The sequence below is a fragment of the Ptychodera flava genome, chromosome 21 (genome assembly GCF_041260155.1).
Source record: "Ptychodera flava strain L36383 chromosome 21, AS_Pfla_20210202, whole genome shotgun sequence".
Lineage (NCBI taxonomy): Eukaryota > Metazoa > Hemichordata > Enteropneusta > Ptychoderidae > Ptychodera > Ptychodera flava.
In genome coordinates this window covers 22451668-22465242 of record NC_091948.1, presented here as the reverse complement: position 1 = coordinate 22465242, position 13575 = coordinate 22451668, and the positions used below count along the sequence as shown (strand labels likewise).

Genomic DNA, 13575 nt, shown 5'->3' with positions numbered 1-13575 from the left:
TTTTCATAATTGAATGGCGCACTGATAAATTTAAATCAATGTTATGAGGTTTATCAATTTTTTTTATGCATAAATCTCTAAAAACAGCAATTCCTATATAAAACCTGTAATTTGATCATTTTTAAATCCTGAAGTTGTCACGTTGAAAATAGCGTCTGTTCACTTTGAATCAAATGATGACTATGCAGCCCGCTGCATCATCAAGTTACTATTTAATCCTATGGGGCACATGACATTTGATATATGTGGTATACAGTATAATAAAAGGGCCGATGTGCAGCATCTCAGGTTGTATCTGATTGCTATGAATAGTGACAATTGACCACTCAGATATAACTGTCTGAGCACGCTGCACATCAGCAGCACTAATAATACACTTGACTGCCTGTAACCTGCCCTACACACACTTCTCTGATTCCATTCCATGCATATGATATACTTATTGTCTCAAAAGGAAAACTGGTAAGATGGCAGCAATATTGCAAATGTTCCCTGTCAAATCACCATGGTGTCAACCTGGTGTCAACCCTTTACCCTTTGTCCTGCCAAGTTCATATGCCACCACCAGGTCAAGGTGGTTTAAACTAGAGAGGCATAACATGTCCCATATGTTGCATTTGACAAATACTTAAGGATGTACGATCGGTAAAATTAAAAGTAGTGTCATTTCTCTAAATTGTCAATTTTTGGATTCTCCTTTGTAAGTATTATCAAAATGTGCGATAATATATAGGGGTCACCGTGCTCGTTTGTGACATAAATGACCATGAATTTTGCCATTTGTGAGAAAAAATGCTGAGTCAGCATTTTTTCACCAATGTATTTTCTATGGACGAAATAATTCAATGCTGTTTATCTCAAAATTTAGCGCGGTGATAATTTTATTTGATCAGTATTATTTATTTCTCTAGACTGAGCTTTGTGCAAATTTGCATGAAAATGACATTAGTAGAAATTGATTTTCCAGCAAATTTCAATGTAATCCTATGGGAAGTGACAAATTCCACGCGGCGCGTACCGCTCGTACATCGTTAAACATTTGAAGGCCCCTGAAAACAGATGCTGTAAACACTACATATATTAAATAAACCTGTTATGTTAAACCATGCGAAGTAGGTGAAAATATGTATAGATAAAGAACTTTTCATGTACTGATCAGACAGTGAAGTGATGGACCTGGCAATAATATAAGGGCAAGGTGCCTAGTTTGCTAAATCACAAGAGATAGAATACTGATGTACTCTTTAGAGTGTAAAAAAATGCCCTTTAGTCTTTGAGAGTATCAAATGCAGGCCTTAATACCTTGTCATCTATTTACTCACCCCAACCAAATTTAATGAAAAAGTTCGTTGGTTAAAAACTTGAAATCTATGCAACAACATCATCTTTATTTTCAATGTGTCCATTCCGATACTTGTTCTTCCCACATGCGTGCACCTGATGCAGTGGTAGAATGTGACCTCTGACCTTGAAGCAGTAGACTGCATACAGGAGCGCCCCCATGAAAACGAATGAGATGGATAGGATTATTAGGATTCCGAACGTCTCTGGTCTGGGCGCAATGATGACTAGAACAAAGTGCAGCATATCCATGAGACTGTTTAGGGAATTCTGGACGCCATTGACGACTCCTCGTTGGGTCTCTTTCACGTTTTCCTGCAGGAGCTGGGTGACTGTGAGGTCAAACATCCACAGACCTGTTGGTCAGACATGAGAAATCTGTTATCGTGCAAGTTCATGATGATGATGATGGTGATGATGTTGATGATGATGATGATGGTGATGGTGATGGTGGTGGTGGTAGTGGTGGTGATGATGATGATGATCATCATCATCATCATAATCATCATCATATCTTTTCAAAAAGTATGGTGATAAAGTAATACGCATACACTCACTGCCAGCCACTAAGATGAAATTAATTTCTGCAGTTCTGGTAAGAAAGTGGAGATGTAATTCATCTTGAAAACTGTATACAGGTATTTTTAGATGATTTAGTAATCTCTCTGGTGGTTTAGGTTCTAGTAGTGCTCCCCACAGCTTGAAAAATACAGAGCGGTGACCAATTTACATAACAATGTATAATGTGAATATTCTTCTGTGGTAAAAATGTATTCTTTTGTACAGTTATTAACATATAAATGGATTGCTCCAAAATAGAGAGCACCCTGGAGAACCCCTGATTCCAGAACAGTTTACCCCTGGAAATTACCCCACAGACACTAACATTAAACCTTATCCCTACCCTATAAGCTTCAACTGGTAGGTGCGACATGTACATGTATGAGTAGTAAAATGACAATGGAATAACCATCCTGATTCTGATGCACACAAAGCTAGCTTACATGTATTTCAGGGTGAGGTGACAATGGCTTACCTAGTCTGGCACATATAATTCCAGTAAAGAATAAAGAGATTGATATATAGGACTGTGGCTCTTCGTATGTCTCGGAAAACCTAGGTGCCTCAGTGCTGCTGCTGCTGTTCATCATATGTAAAACACTATTATCATGTAAAGGCTTGTACGCAAAATCTGTTGACCCATTCAGAGAAGTATCCACTACCAAGCTGATATTGGGACTTAAGGATGTCATTGGTGTTGCCACTTCGGTCATGTTGATGTTACCACCAATCTTGGATGCGTAGTTTAGATCGAACGGACCGTCAGGAGCCCAGATGCATGCCACACACAGCATCAGACTGCTCAACTGCTCTGTGATTGCCCAAAGTCCCGTCCTTTCAAGTCCAATCTTCCGCCTCAGGAACGGGAACAGCAGGGTTCCCAGGATACCACAGAGGGCGCCAACACCCCGGAATATGCCAATGAGCCACTCCTGCACTCCCTGGGAATAGGCATAACCATTGGTGATGGAATCAAAGCCAAGTACAGTCATGTAGAGAAATGCCAGGCCAAGACCAGCAAAATGAACTTGGTAATTCATATACACTTTCCATCCTTTCACCAGATTTATGATAACACCAAACATTTGGTGAACTGCTTTCATCTTCTTTCGCTCTCCTTCCTCAGTTTCAGCATCTTCCTGATCTTTGCTCTTCAGTTTCTCTTCCTGAGGGTTTCCGTCTTCAAGATTTATTTCTTCCAAATTATCACCACCATCATGTTTTTTGTCTGCTCTCTCTGGATAAGAAGGCAGAAATTGTGTATAAACGAGTGAATCAATCAACCTTACCCATCATCCTATCTCTCTATCTAGTCTCCCTTACCCATCAACATATCTAATAACAGTACATGTACCTACCTACATGTATATGTTAATCCAACCACCCACTTTACAACTACAGGGTACATGTACATGTACATATCGATCTATATTATAACCCACTCAACCACCAACCTAGCTAACTGCATACCTACCTACCCATCTAGCCACCCACCTGCGAAACAACCTTTATGGAAACCGACTAAAACCGACTGGTTTTGTGTGAGGCCTAGCAGCTAGGCGATGTTGCCGTGAGTGTGTGGGGGTTCGAATCCCGTTTGGGTTATAGTAAAAATTATATTTCTTTAACCTGAGTGGACAGTTTCTGCTGGTGGATATTTACTTGTCCCCGAGTCTGTCTGATAGCTCAGTAAAAAGCTTCGTGCTTTTCCGATTACTATATGTGTGTTTGTACTGTGTCTGTGTGTCGTCTGCTCCATGTACACTGTGTTGTTCGGTCGCGCACAGGATTGTAACATCTAAGTCGGTTGCTGTGACCAACTCTTTTGGGTTGGAAACGGTAGCCGACTGGTTTTGTGTGAGGCCTAGCAGCTAGGCGATGTTGCCGTGAGTGTGTGGGGTTCGAATCCCGTTTGGGTTATAGTAAAAATTATATTTATAATAGTACAAGAATGTATGTATATATTGCATGTAGATGTTTGGTAAAATCAAAATAACCACTCAATATGTTACACTTTCATGGTGTGTACCTAAACTTCGAGATATTTTCCTGTCAGAGGCCTACATGTATCTATACTGCAGATTTTTAAAAATCTGCAACTTCAATCACAGTCTATTCAACTCCAAGCACAATGCTATGCAACTCAAAGAACAGTAATATCTTCAAAGTTTCATACTTGTAATTACCATGTGAAAATGATGTAGCAGTAAAACTGACAAGCAAAAGCTACATGTAACGAGTTGTCATGGTTTTACCATTGTACACATGTACTGTATGAGAGAACTTGATTGTAAACAATAGGAGAAGGGCCGTGTTTGATTTTTAGAGATGATGGTCGCTAATAGGTACTGTTCAGTGGGTCGTTCAAAAGTCAGGAAACTGGAACAAATTTTCTAGCCTATGTAATTTGTCTTGGCTGTGGTTTCAATTTAATATGGGAAGCAGGAACTGAAAACAGCACAACATCATCAAAGTTGAACTGTAGGTAATGTGTATGTGACTGAAAGAAGATTGCATCAGGCTGCTCCCTGCTCACTTTATCATGGACAAAACAGAGTCAAAAGATCAAACAATTTGAACATCAAAAAGTGTTCCAATAAAGCATGCTGTGGATTGATAGTCACGTTTCTGATTGTTTCATGAATAAAATCGACAGTATTGTCAATGCTCATTGCATTGCCAGTACTCTTCGTTTCAACCCATGTATTTTTCGACATCGATAGTTTATTTACTAAATATCCCATTTGTACTTGTTATGGAATGGTGAATGTCTGTATGCTTTCTTGTACCTTGCTTTCAGGTTTATATTTTCTTCTTAAAGGGCCATTATTTGTAACTTTTGACCATTTTTTACCTCGGAAAATTCCATGTTGGAGGCTCATATTTGTTGCAAAATGTTGTTTTACGAAGAAACAAGTCATCGTTGATGACACAGTCCCCACTTGTTAATAATGGGCACTTTGATTACATGTCCTCAGAGAGGATAGAGTCCTCTTCATTAATTAGGTCTGTGATAAAAATACTTTGATACAGATGGCGCTCAATGACCAAGAATGAGTTCCATGGTGATGAAAACATAAAACCAATGTAGGCCACCATCCTAAAGTTCATAAAATGAGTCAACTAGGAATTAATCAACAGGATGTTGCAAAACATTTTTGCATACAATTCTAACACTTAACAGATTATCACTGGTACCATATTTCATAAAGTTTGATGCAGTATTTACAACACTATGAGATCAACATCTGTATCAAGTTTCATCACATTTGATGTTGTATTAATTTGTGGCTATATCACCCTAATTAGGAAAGTTCATTACTTATGCAATTACAAATTAATTAAAATGACACTGATAAATGTCTTTTTCAATGTTAAAGCAATGTGAGCTTTACATCGGTTAACATCTGTATAAAGTTTCATGAATTTAATGCAGTACATATTTCTTGACATATCAGCCTACTTATGAAACTTCAATAATTGACATGTTACTGCTACATGACGTGAAACAAATTTACAAGCATATGTATGAAATAGGTCAATGCCAACTTTGAATGATACTGGTGGAAATATGTCTGAGTTATGGCTCTGTATATGAAAACATCGTAATACAATGGCTGCCTAGCGACCATGTTGGATTGTATCACACAAAAAATCGACGTACATATGTATGACATAGGTCAATGTCCTTGTACCAACTTTGAATAAAATCGGTTGAGATGTGCCTGAGTTATGCCTCTGTATATGAAAAAATTGCAGTGTTCTCCCCAGGATTTTTTGAGAAGAGGGCGAAGACGTGGTGCGAAGCACCACAAGCGACCGCGTCAGCGGTCGCGGGGGGAGGTCAGGAGGGGGGTGTCCCCCTCCTGCCGTTGGAGCTTTTGAAAAACAGCGATTAAAATGGTGTTATTTGGTGGCACTTGGGGAGTATTTTTTCAGATTTTTTTCGTATAAAAAACTCAAAGGAATGGAGATCTGAGACAGTGTACCATGACTTTTATTACAGTTCACTGATTTCAATTATGAAGATTTCATTTTTTGAAAACGAAAATGTAGCGAGAGACATACATTTATTCATCGATGTCAAAATTATCACCATAACACTCAGGTTTGGGGAGCATTTTTTCAGATTTTTTTCGTACAAAAAACTCAAAGGAAAAGAGATCTGAAACAGTGTTCCATAACTTTTATTACAAACGAAAACATAGCGAGTCTAGAGACATACATTTATTCATCGATGGCAAAATTATCACCATAACACTCACGTGTTCTCATCCTGATACAAGTCCGACCGAGCCTAAAATTAGGTTGTTTTGCTTTTGGAAGGAATACACAAACGAAATTCTAACCTCCTATAAAAACTTCAGTGTACTCTGCTGTCCTTGGTTACCCTCAAGCTCCTTGCCATGTTTACTCAGCTACCGTCAGTTACCTAATGCACGGTCCCTATGGAGGGACCGTGGCTAACGTACCGTTACGGACTGAGCCATGCAAATATGGCTGCCTTCGATGAGTTGCACATGGGCTTATGATCTCGGATGATATCACAAACTCGCGAGATTTGCAAGATCGATGAGAATTACGTTTGCAGTCTGCAGGATCGACGCTCACGCTCGCATTTTGCTTGTAAATCACTGTCAACTTTTTCCCCCGTAAATTTTATTGTTTTATTTTTCAAAAAAATAAATCTTTTTCATTTCTGGCAAGGGGGCGCTCGGAATTTACAAGAGGGCGCCACGCCCCTGTTACCTTATTCAGGGAGAACACTGAATTGTAACAAAATGGCCACACAGCAGCCATATTGGATCGTATCACAAAACAAATTGATGTGCATATCTATGACATTGGTCAATGTCCTTGTACCAACTTTGAATAAAATCGGTTGAGATATGCCTGAGTTATGCCTCTGTATATGAAAACATCGTAACAAAATCGTTGGATTGGATTGTATCACAAAACAAATCGACGTGCATATCTATGACATTGGTCAATGTCCTTGTACCAACTTTGAATAAAATTGGTTGAAACATGTCTGAGTTATGGCTCTGTACATGAAAAAATCGTAATAAAATGGCCGCCTGGCGGCCATATTGGATCGTATCCCAAAACAAATCGACGTGCATCTGTATGACATATGAAGTAATCCTTGTACCAAGTTTGAATGAAATCGCTTCTTGCATCTCTGAGATATCTGTGTGAACGGACGGACGCACGCACACACGCACGCACGGACATGACCAAACCTATAAGTCCCCCCGGACGGTGTCCGTGGGGACTAATAAACACGATTAGTGATGTTATAGCCACATAAAGCTGCTAATTTTTGTTCAAACGTGTTGCCCTTCTGAGCTCGTTTGTTAACGTCTGGCATGCTCAGCGTGCTGGGGAGAACGCAGATATGGTGACCCCGCGATCACGCGAGATGTACAAGTTCACGTTTATTGCGGGATCAAAACAACATCGCGTCGTGGATTGCCAGACATCTGGCTACGCAACGTGCTCGGACAATGGACTACGACGTAAGTACCGGGCAAAAGTAATGAATATTTATTTTAAAATTGCTGTAAATGGCTCGCGCAGGTGCAAAAGAAGAATGCCTACGTTGCAATCCGCATGTCAACAGAGTTTGTATTTCTGTCCGGACAAAAATTGAAATTTTCGTTGTAAAATCACATGTTATTTAGTTGTAGGGCACGTAATGTTTCAGAATAATATGCAATTCTCTGTTATTTGACAGGCTATTCAACATGAGCCAATGATTATTTCGATCAAAACTAACTGAAAAATTGCCAGAAGATACAGCTAATGGAACTTTAAAAACAATACATGTAATATATCTTGCACAGACTGTGAGTGCAACGGAATACTGGGGATTTTAAATGCCTCGGGGAAAGAAAACAAAGTTTTTATGAAGCATTTTAAATGGGTTATCTCTCTACATACCGGCAAATGTTTCATCCTTCTTGATGGCCAATGCTGGAACTTTCTTGTAAACCGTCACTAGAAGGAAGTACTCAATGAAGCCTGACACAATGTTCCAGACAGCGATGAAGACCGTACCAGCAAACATTGATGCAAATGTCATGATTTGACCAACCACGATGGGAGAGATGATATTGACGAATAAGTCAATACGCCGTAGTGTTGCATTCAGATCTGAAAATATAACATCATATAGATTTTTGAAGCCTATTGTAAAGGAAATATGACAGGACAAATGAAAATGGGAAATGTATAATGCGAGAATACATGCACAGCCCTGTGTATCACATGTACTACGGTGCTGTATGTGAATAAAGTAACTGAACATTTGCAAAGGTGCTTTTCTCACGTTACCACATGCTTTTCCAACTGTGAATTGACATGGCATTTTGGTAGGAAGATGATTGTTGCTCAGATGTAAGAAATGACCTGCTGAGAAAGAGACAGACAGACAGACAGACAGACAGAAAGACACAGACAGACAGACAGATTTGATTGAACTTGGTAAAAAATTCACAATAAATGTAAAGATAAAATTGGTGATTGTGATTACAGAGTCCTGGCACTCTATAACTACATACAAACACATGTTTAACCATCAAACTTACTGGCAAGTTTTCCTTTGTCAGTGCCTGCTACCACGACCACCCAGTCTTTCTGTACAGATATCTTGTTGCCAATGCTTGCCAAGTTTGCTATGGCACCAAAAGTGATGATAAGGATGTGGAAGATGGTTGCTAGGTGGAGTTTTCCTCCCATCACCTGTTCGATCTCTGACTGGAACATGATGAGGACGCCGAGCAGACATGCACACACTATAATAGATGAGTTCTGGATCAGCAGACATAACCTAACCACTGAATTGTATAAAAAAGATATGGTATAAAGAAAAATATTAGTTTCTGATCCTTGGCATTCTGAAAAAGTGATGTGATGGTGAGTAGTAACAACAAATATGACCCTTTTCTTGTTCCTTTCATTCACATACAATATATTTTTTCATCAATACTTTATAACCTATGTTTTACCCCTTTTTCTTGACATCAAAACCGCCATACATGTACCTGACCATGAAGTATCATGGTTCTTAATGCCATATAGAGAGAGTTTTGCACGATGTGACATCTTATACAGTCACTTGATGTCATGTGGACCAAACAAGCATCTATCAGAGCCACTTGTCTGCCTTAATTTACTTGGATTATGGAAATTATAGGTTATCCATGTATCAATGGACGAGCTTTTAAAAGCAGCAAATTTATGTCTCTGATGTGCCCTTGATTTCCTTTTGTTTGCCTTTTCAGATGTTTATTTACATGCACAAAAGATATCATTGATTATCGCATTATTCTGCAGTTGCCGTTTATAGTGTTGGCTTTTAATGTGTTTGTTGACCAGAATATTGTCCCTATAAGTGAAGAAATGTGACCTAAAATTTGTGACTGGTTTTGACAATGGGGCAATTCTATAACTGTCTCAAATACCTCTTGATGACATACATGGATACTGTATTAGGTTGGAGTAATAAACTGCAGCACAAGATAGCTTGCCTAAGGTAGTTTAATCTGCCTGAACATTTTTATGGTCGTTTTTATTGGTCAAACTTTTCTCAAACTTTCAACTACTCCTTTTAAAATCAAGAATAAAAATTTTAGTAAACCATGCAAAATTTTACGCTTGAGAAACAAATTGATACTGGCATCTAATAATCCCAACACTTGACATCCCTGTTATAACTCTGTGGGGGTAAAAATTAATTTTTAATAATAACAAAAATAAGATACCTGAAACTTTTATTTAGTCCATGGGCTTAGAAATCAGTCCCCAAAAACAGTAGGCCAGAAAAGTTATCAAAAATTTGAGAGTCTGAATATCTATCCCTCTACTGTAAGAATCACATTCACAAATTTCAAGCAGGTTATACAAATACACTGTTCTCCACAAGGGGATTTTTAGGGGTGTTTTTTTGAGAAATCCAAAGGAATGTATTTTCACAAGAAAAGGATATGCAAATTATATATTGTTATGTAAATTTGCCCCCCCTCTGTTTTTTTCCAATCTATGGAGAACAATGAAATGCACAGCAAATCACATAATGTGACCACAATCACCAGGGATGGCAAAGAGATGTTTCATTGTCTATTACTATAGACCCTTGAGAAGGTCTATGCTAGTACTAACCTCTGAGCCTTGGATTAGCATCGATCCAGTTGCCGATGACAGCACCAAACATCAAAGCTGACAATCCTAACACAAGACCATAGACAGCAGTCAGTCTCAGGGAATCAACTTCAATGGCTACCAAGTACAGACCAACAGCAAACCTCCACATACGATCTCCCTAGAAAAAAGACGGTAAATCGCTTATGGTTTTGCAGGTATAAAGCTCAGAAATTTGTTTAACCTTGAGATATGGACTAACTAAATTGTCATAAACAGTACTTATGAAGTGTATAGGATCCATTTTGTATACGTAATGAATTAATTAATTAAACATGAAGCTTAAATTGTTTGACATTGATTTGATCCTCAGGGGGTTACAAAGGTGAAAAGGTTAAGACACGTTATTGGAGAATTAACCCTTTTCCTGCAAAGTTCATATTTCACCATCAGGTCAAGTTCGTTAAAACTAGTGAAGCATAATATGTCCCATTTGGTGCATTTTAACAAAAAATTGGACATTTGAAGGCCCCTGAAATCACAGATACTGTAAACATGATTTTGACTAAAGCTGTTGGAACAGACCAAGATAAATGGGTGGAAATAGGTATGGTTTTAGCTCAATACCACTTTTCACTGTGTTGGCTGATGGGGAAGTGATACTGTCTTGCAGGAAAAGGGTTAATTTGAAGAAACTAACATTGCATATATGCATAGTACTTTCAGGATATTTGACCTTTTTCAGCGTTCTCCCTTCGGCAAAACAGTTACAGTAGAAATTCATTCGAAAAACAACAATTGATCATATTGCAAACTTAGCTGCTAAATTTTCAAAAATTACCTTGGGACAGCGCTGCTGTTCAGTGTGTTATCAAAGACAAAATACCGCTCTTTCACAATTTACAACCAGAATCATAACAAACAGAAGTGCAGTATGTTCATCTGACCACTTGGTTGATTATAGAGAAGAATTTCACTTTGTTTGAAAATAAAATCAACGATCATTAGTGTAAGAGGGAGTTTAAAGTCCTATCATCTAAATCAGGAGCAATTTTGAGATGCATTGGATGGAGTACTTCATGGAGTTTTTAGAAACGGATCCGTTTCTAGCTCTATAAGTACATGCTACACAATACTGCAGTATTCTTGCACAAGTATAAATGTGTGACAACTGGAGTAGGTTTTGCTTCACTCCATGTAAAGTTTGACCATATGTGTATCTACGATGCTTCTTCCCCCTCCCCCAGAATTTCTAAAAAGACCAATTTACATAACAATACAATCAGTAGTTATGTTAATGAATTTCTAATGTTTTTACCAAAATTCAAGAGAAATGTCCACAATTCTTTAATTGCTCTGGGGAGAACACATTACCATTTATCTGGTCTTTTGGACACTCAATGATTTTCGGATTTAATCCGATAGTTCTTCATGACATTGTGTACTTCCATGCTGTGTGCCCCTATTTTCCATTGTAATCTTCATCAAGTGAGTCAATTTGCGTTCAGATAAAGCTGATGATAAATAACCTGCCTCTTCAAGCAACACTTTTATGACCATACATGGATTATTTTCTGTTTGACCCCAGTTCATGAACTTTCTTACCCATGCAGACAGGCTTTGACTGGAATATATCACAAAGCTTGGACTCTTCACATATGCTCTGCATCCATGTTCTGTTGGAACGTCTGCGGTGACACAGTAAAAGCAAAAAAAGAAAAAAGAAATTTCAAAAACTTGGAATGTAAGCAAACAATTGTAGAGAATACTCAAAATTTAGGTTTTTTATAAGATTTGATAATCATTAGTCGATGTAGATCTCTAGGGTAAATTTCTAAAATACATGTACCATTGGTAAAATATGACAACAAAAACCATTACAATTTACTGACTCATACTACCTCAAAATCACAATATGCATACTAGCAGGCAAACTAGGAGTAAACAGTCTAGACAATATGATATTATTTTTGTAATTATTAAAAATAATATAATTATGAAATACTGATAACAATAAAAGCGTGTTAGTATTTCATCAGGGTTGCTCATTTGTTTTGCTGATATCTCACGAAAGCATTAAAACATACATACATACATACAGACGCCACCGACTCACCATATAAGCTCTTTTTGGTATTTATATACATACCCCAAATATGAGCTAAAAATGTGTAAACAGACAAAGAAATTAAACCAAAAGCATAAACGTGTGAATGTGAAATAACATTTGATACAGGTAACGTTGGATTTGTCTAGTCTAGCCCTGAATTCAGCACAAAAAGCATGCAAACAAACAAACAATATAAATGAACAAATTTAACAAAGCTAGAAGAAAATAAGCGAAACACTACATGTTTTTTGTGGCCCATTTCTGCATGCACAAATCAACGCCGTCATGATTTTAATAGCAGTCTCCCCTATTAGGTTCGATGTTTCTATCTCAAGTTTTCCTACAACGTATATCCATTTCTGAGAAATGTGATTCAGTTTGCCAAGAACTGAAGATATTTGGCAAGAGATTAGGGGTATTAGGAAAGTACGTCAAATGTTCAAATCATAATTTAATCGTCAGTAAACATTTTCCTACGCGTTATCATATTCATAATTAGCCAATGCGTGCAACTCGTACATGTATGTTCCCTTCAGGAAATACCTTCATCTCTTTGACCTCTCGGCAAACTTTCTTCGGTAGAAGTCCGTGTGGAAACATTTACATTGGCACCGTCACCCAGTTCTCGATCATCATCGTCAGATACGGAATTTGCAGGCTTCTCTAGTAGAGGCTTGTCAGCGGTCTCGCCATTTGCATCTGTACTGTCGTCCGCTTCGTCCCTTAGCTTTTCATCTTGTTTAACTTCAGTGTTGGCCGTCGGTGATTCTGCGCTGTCCGACTTCTTGCCTTGTCGATGTTTGTCCGTTGTAAAGTTGGTGTCTTCATCGGGCTCAAAAGGATCCGACCCACCTTCATTTTCGCTGCCAACTATTCCACAGTCATTTTCGGACTGGGTGTTGTCGATATCTCCTTCATCAAATGTAGTTTTGTCACTATCAGCCATTATTCCACAGGTTTTGTTCCCCGCATAATTAATGAACGAGGCGACAAACTCACAGCATTAGATTTTACACTCCACCACCCCTCAATAAAACTGCAGATCTGACGATGATGGTGAAGTTACGCCGCGCATGGCCACACCTGTTGACTGAAATGTTTTAAAGGACCCTACGCAAAATTTGCCAGCACTACGCGGCCATCATTTGTAATCATCGTTTTCGTCTAATCGATGACGTAAACAAAGATAACCTAAGGGTCATGGCAGGGTCATTATTATGCAACCTTTTCGTTGGTGGCGCTGTTTCAAACCCAGATCTCAGAATCCCACCATGATGGGACGCTTGCATCTAAAAAAACAGTGCACTTTTTTGGGCTCTTTCTGCACTGATAATATGCAATCTAAAGTAGTTATATCAGATATAATCAGACATTACATAACGCTTAGTCAACAACTTCAGATACCAATAGCTTGGCCGGTA

General features: G+C 38.3%; 1 protein-coding gene across 1 annotated transcript; it reads right to left on the bottom strand.

Annotated features, from left to right (window-relative positions):
* Window positions 1-1309: 1309 nt before the first annotated feature.
* Window positions 1310-13342, bottom strand: LOC139121735 (solute carrier family 40 member 1-like). Its single transcript, XM_070686861.1, has 7 exons — window positions 12698-13342; window positions 11650-11732; window positions 10066-10225; window positions 8493-8741; window positions 7846-8058; window positions 2378-3139; window positions 1310-1697 (listed from the first exon to the last, which is right to left on the bottom strand). Exons 1-7 carry the CDS (start codon window positions 13098-13100, stop codon window positions 1369-1371), a joined length of 2199 nt encoding a protein of 732 aa, XP_070542962.1. The 5' UTR covers window positions 13101-13342; the 3' UTR covers window positions 1310-1368.
* Between the last annotated feature and the right edge of the window lie 233 nt (window positions 13343-13575).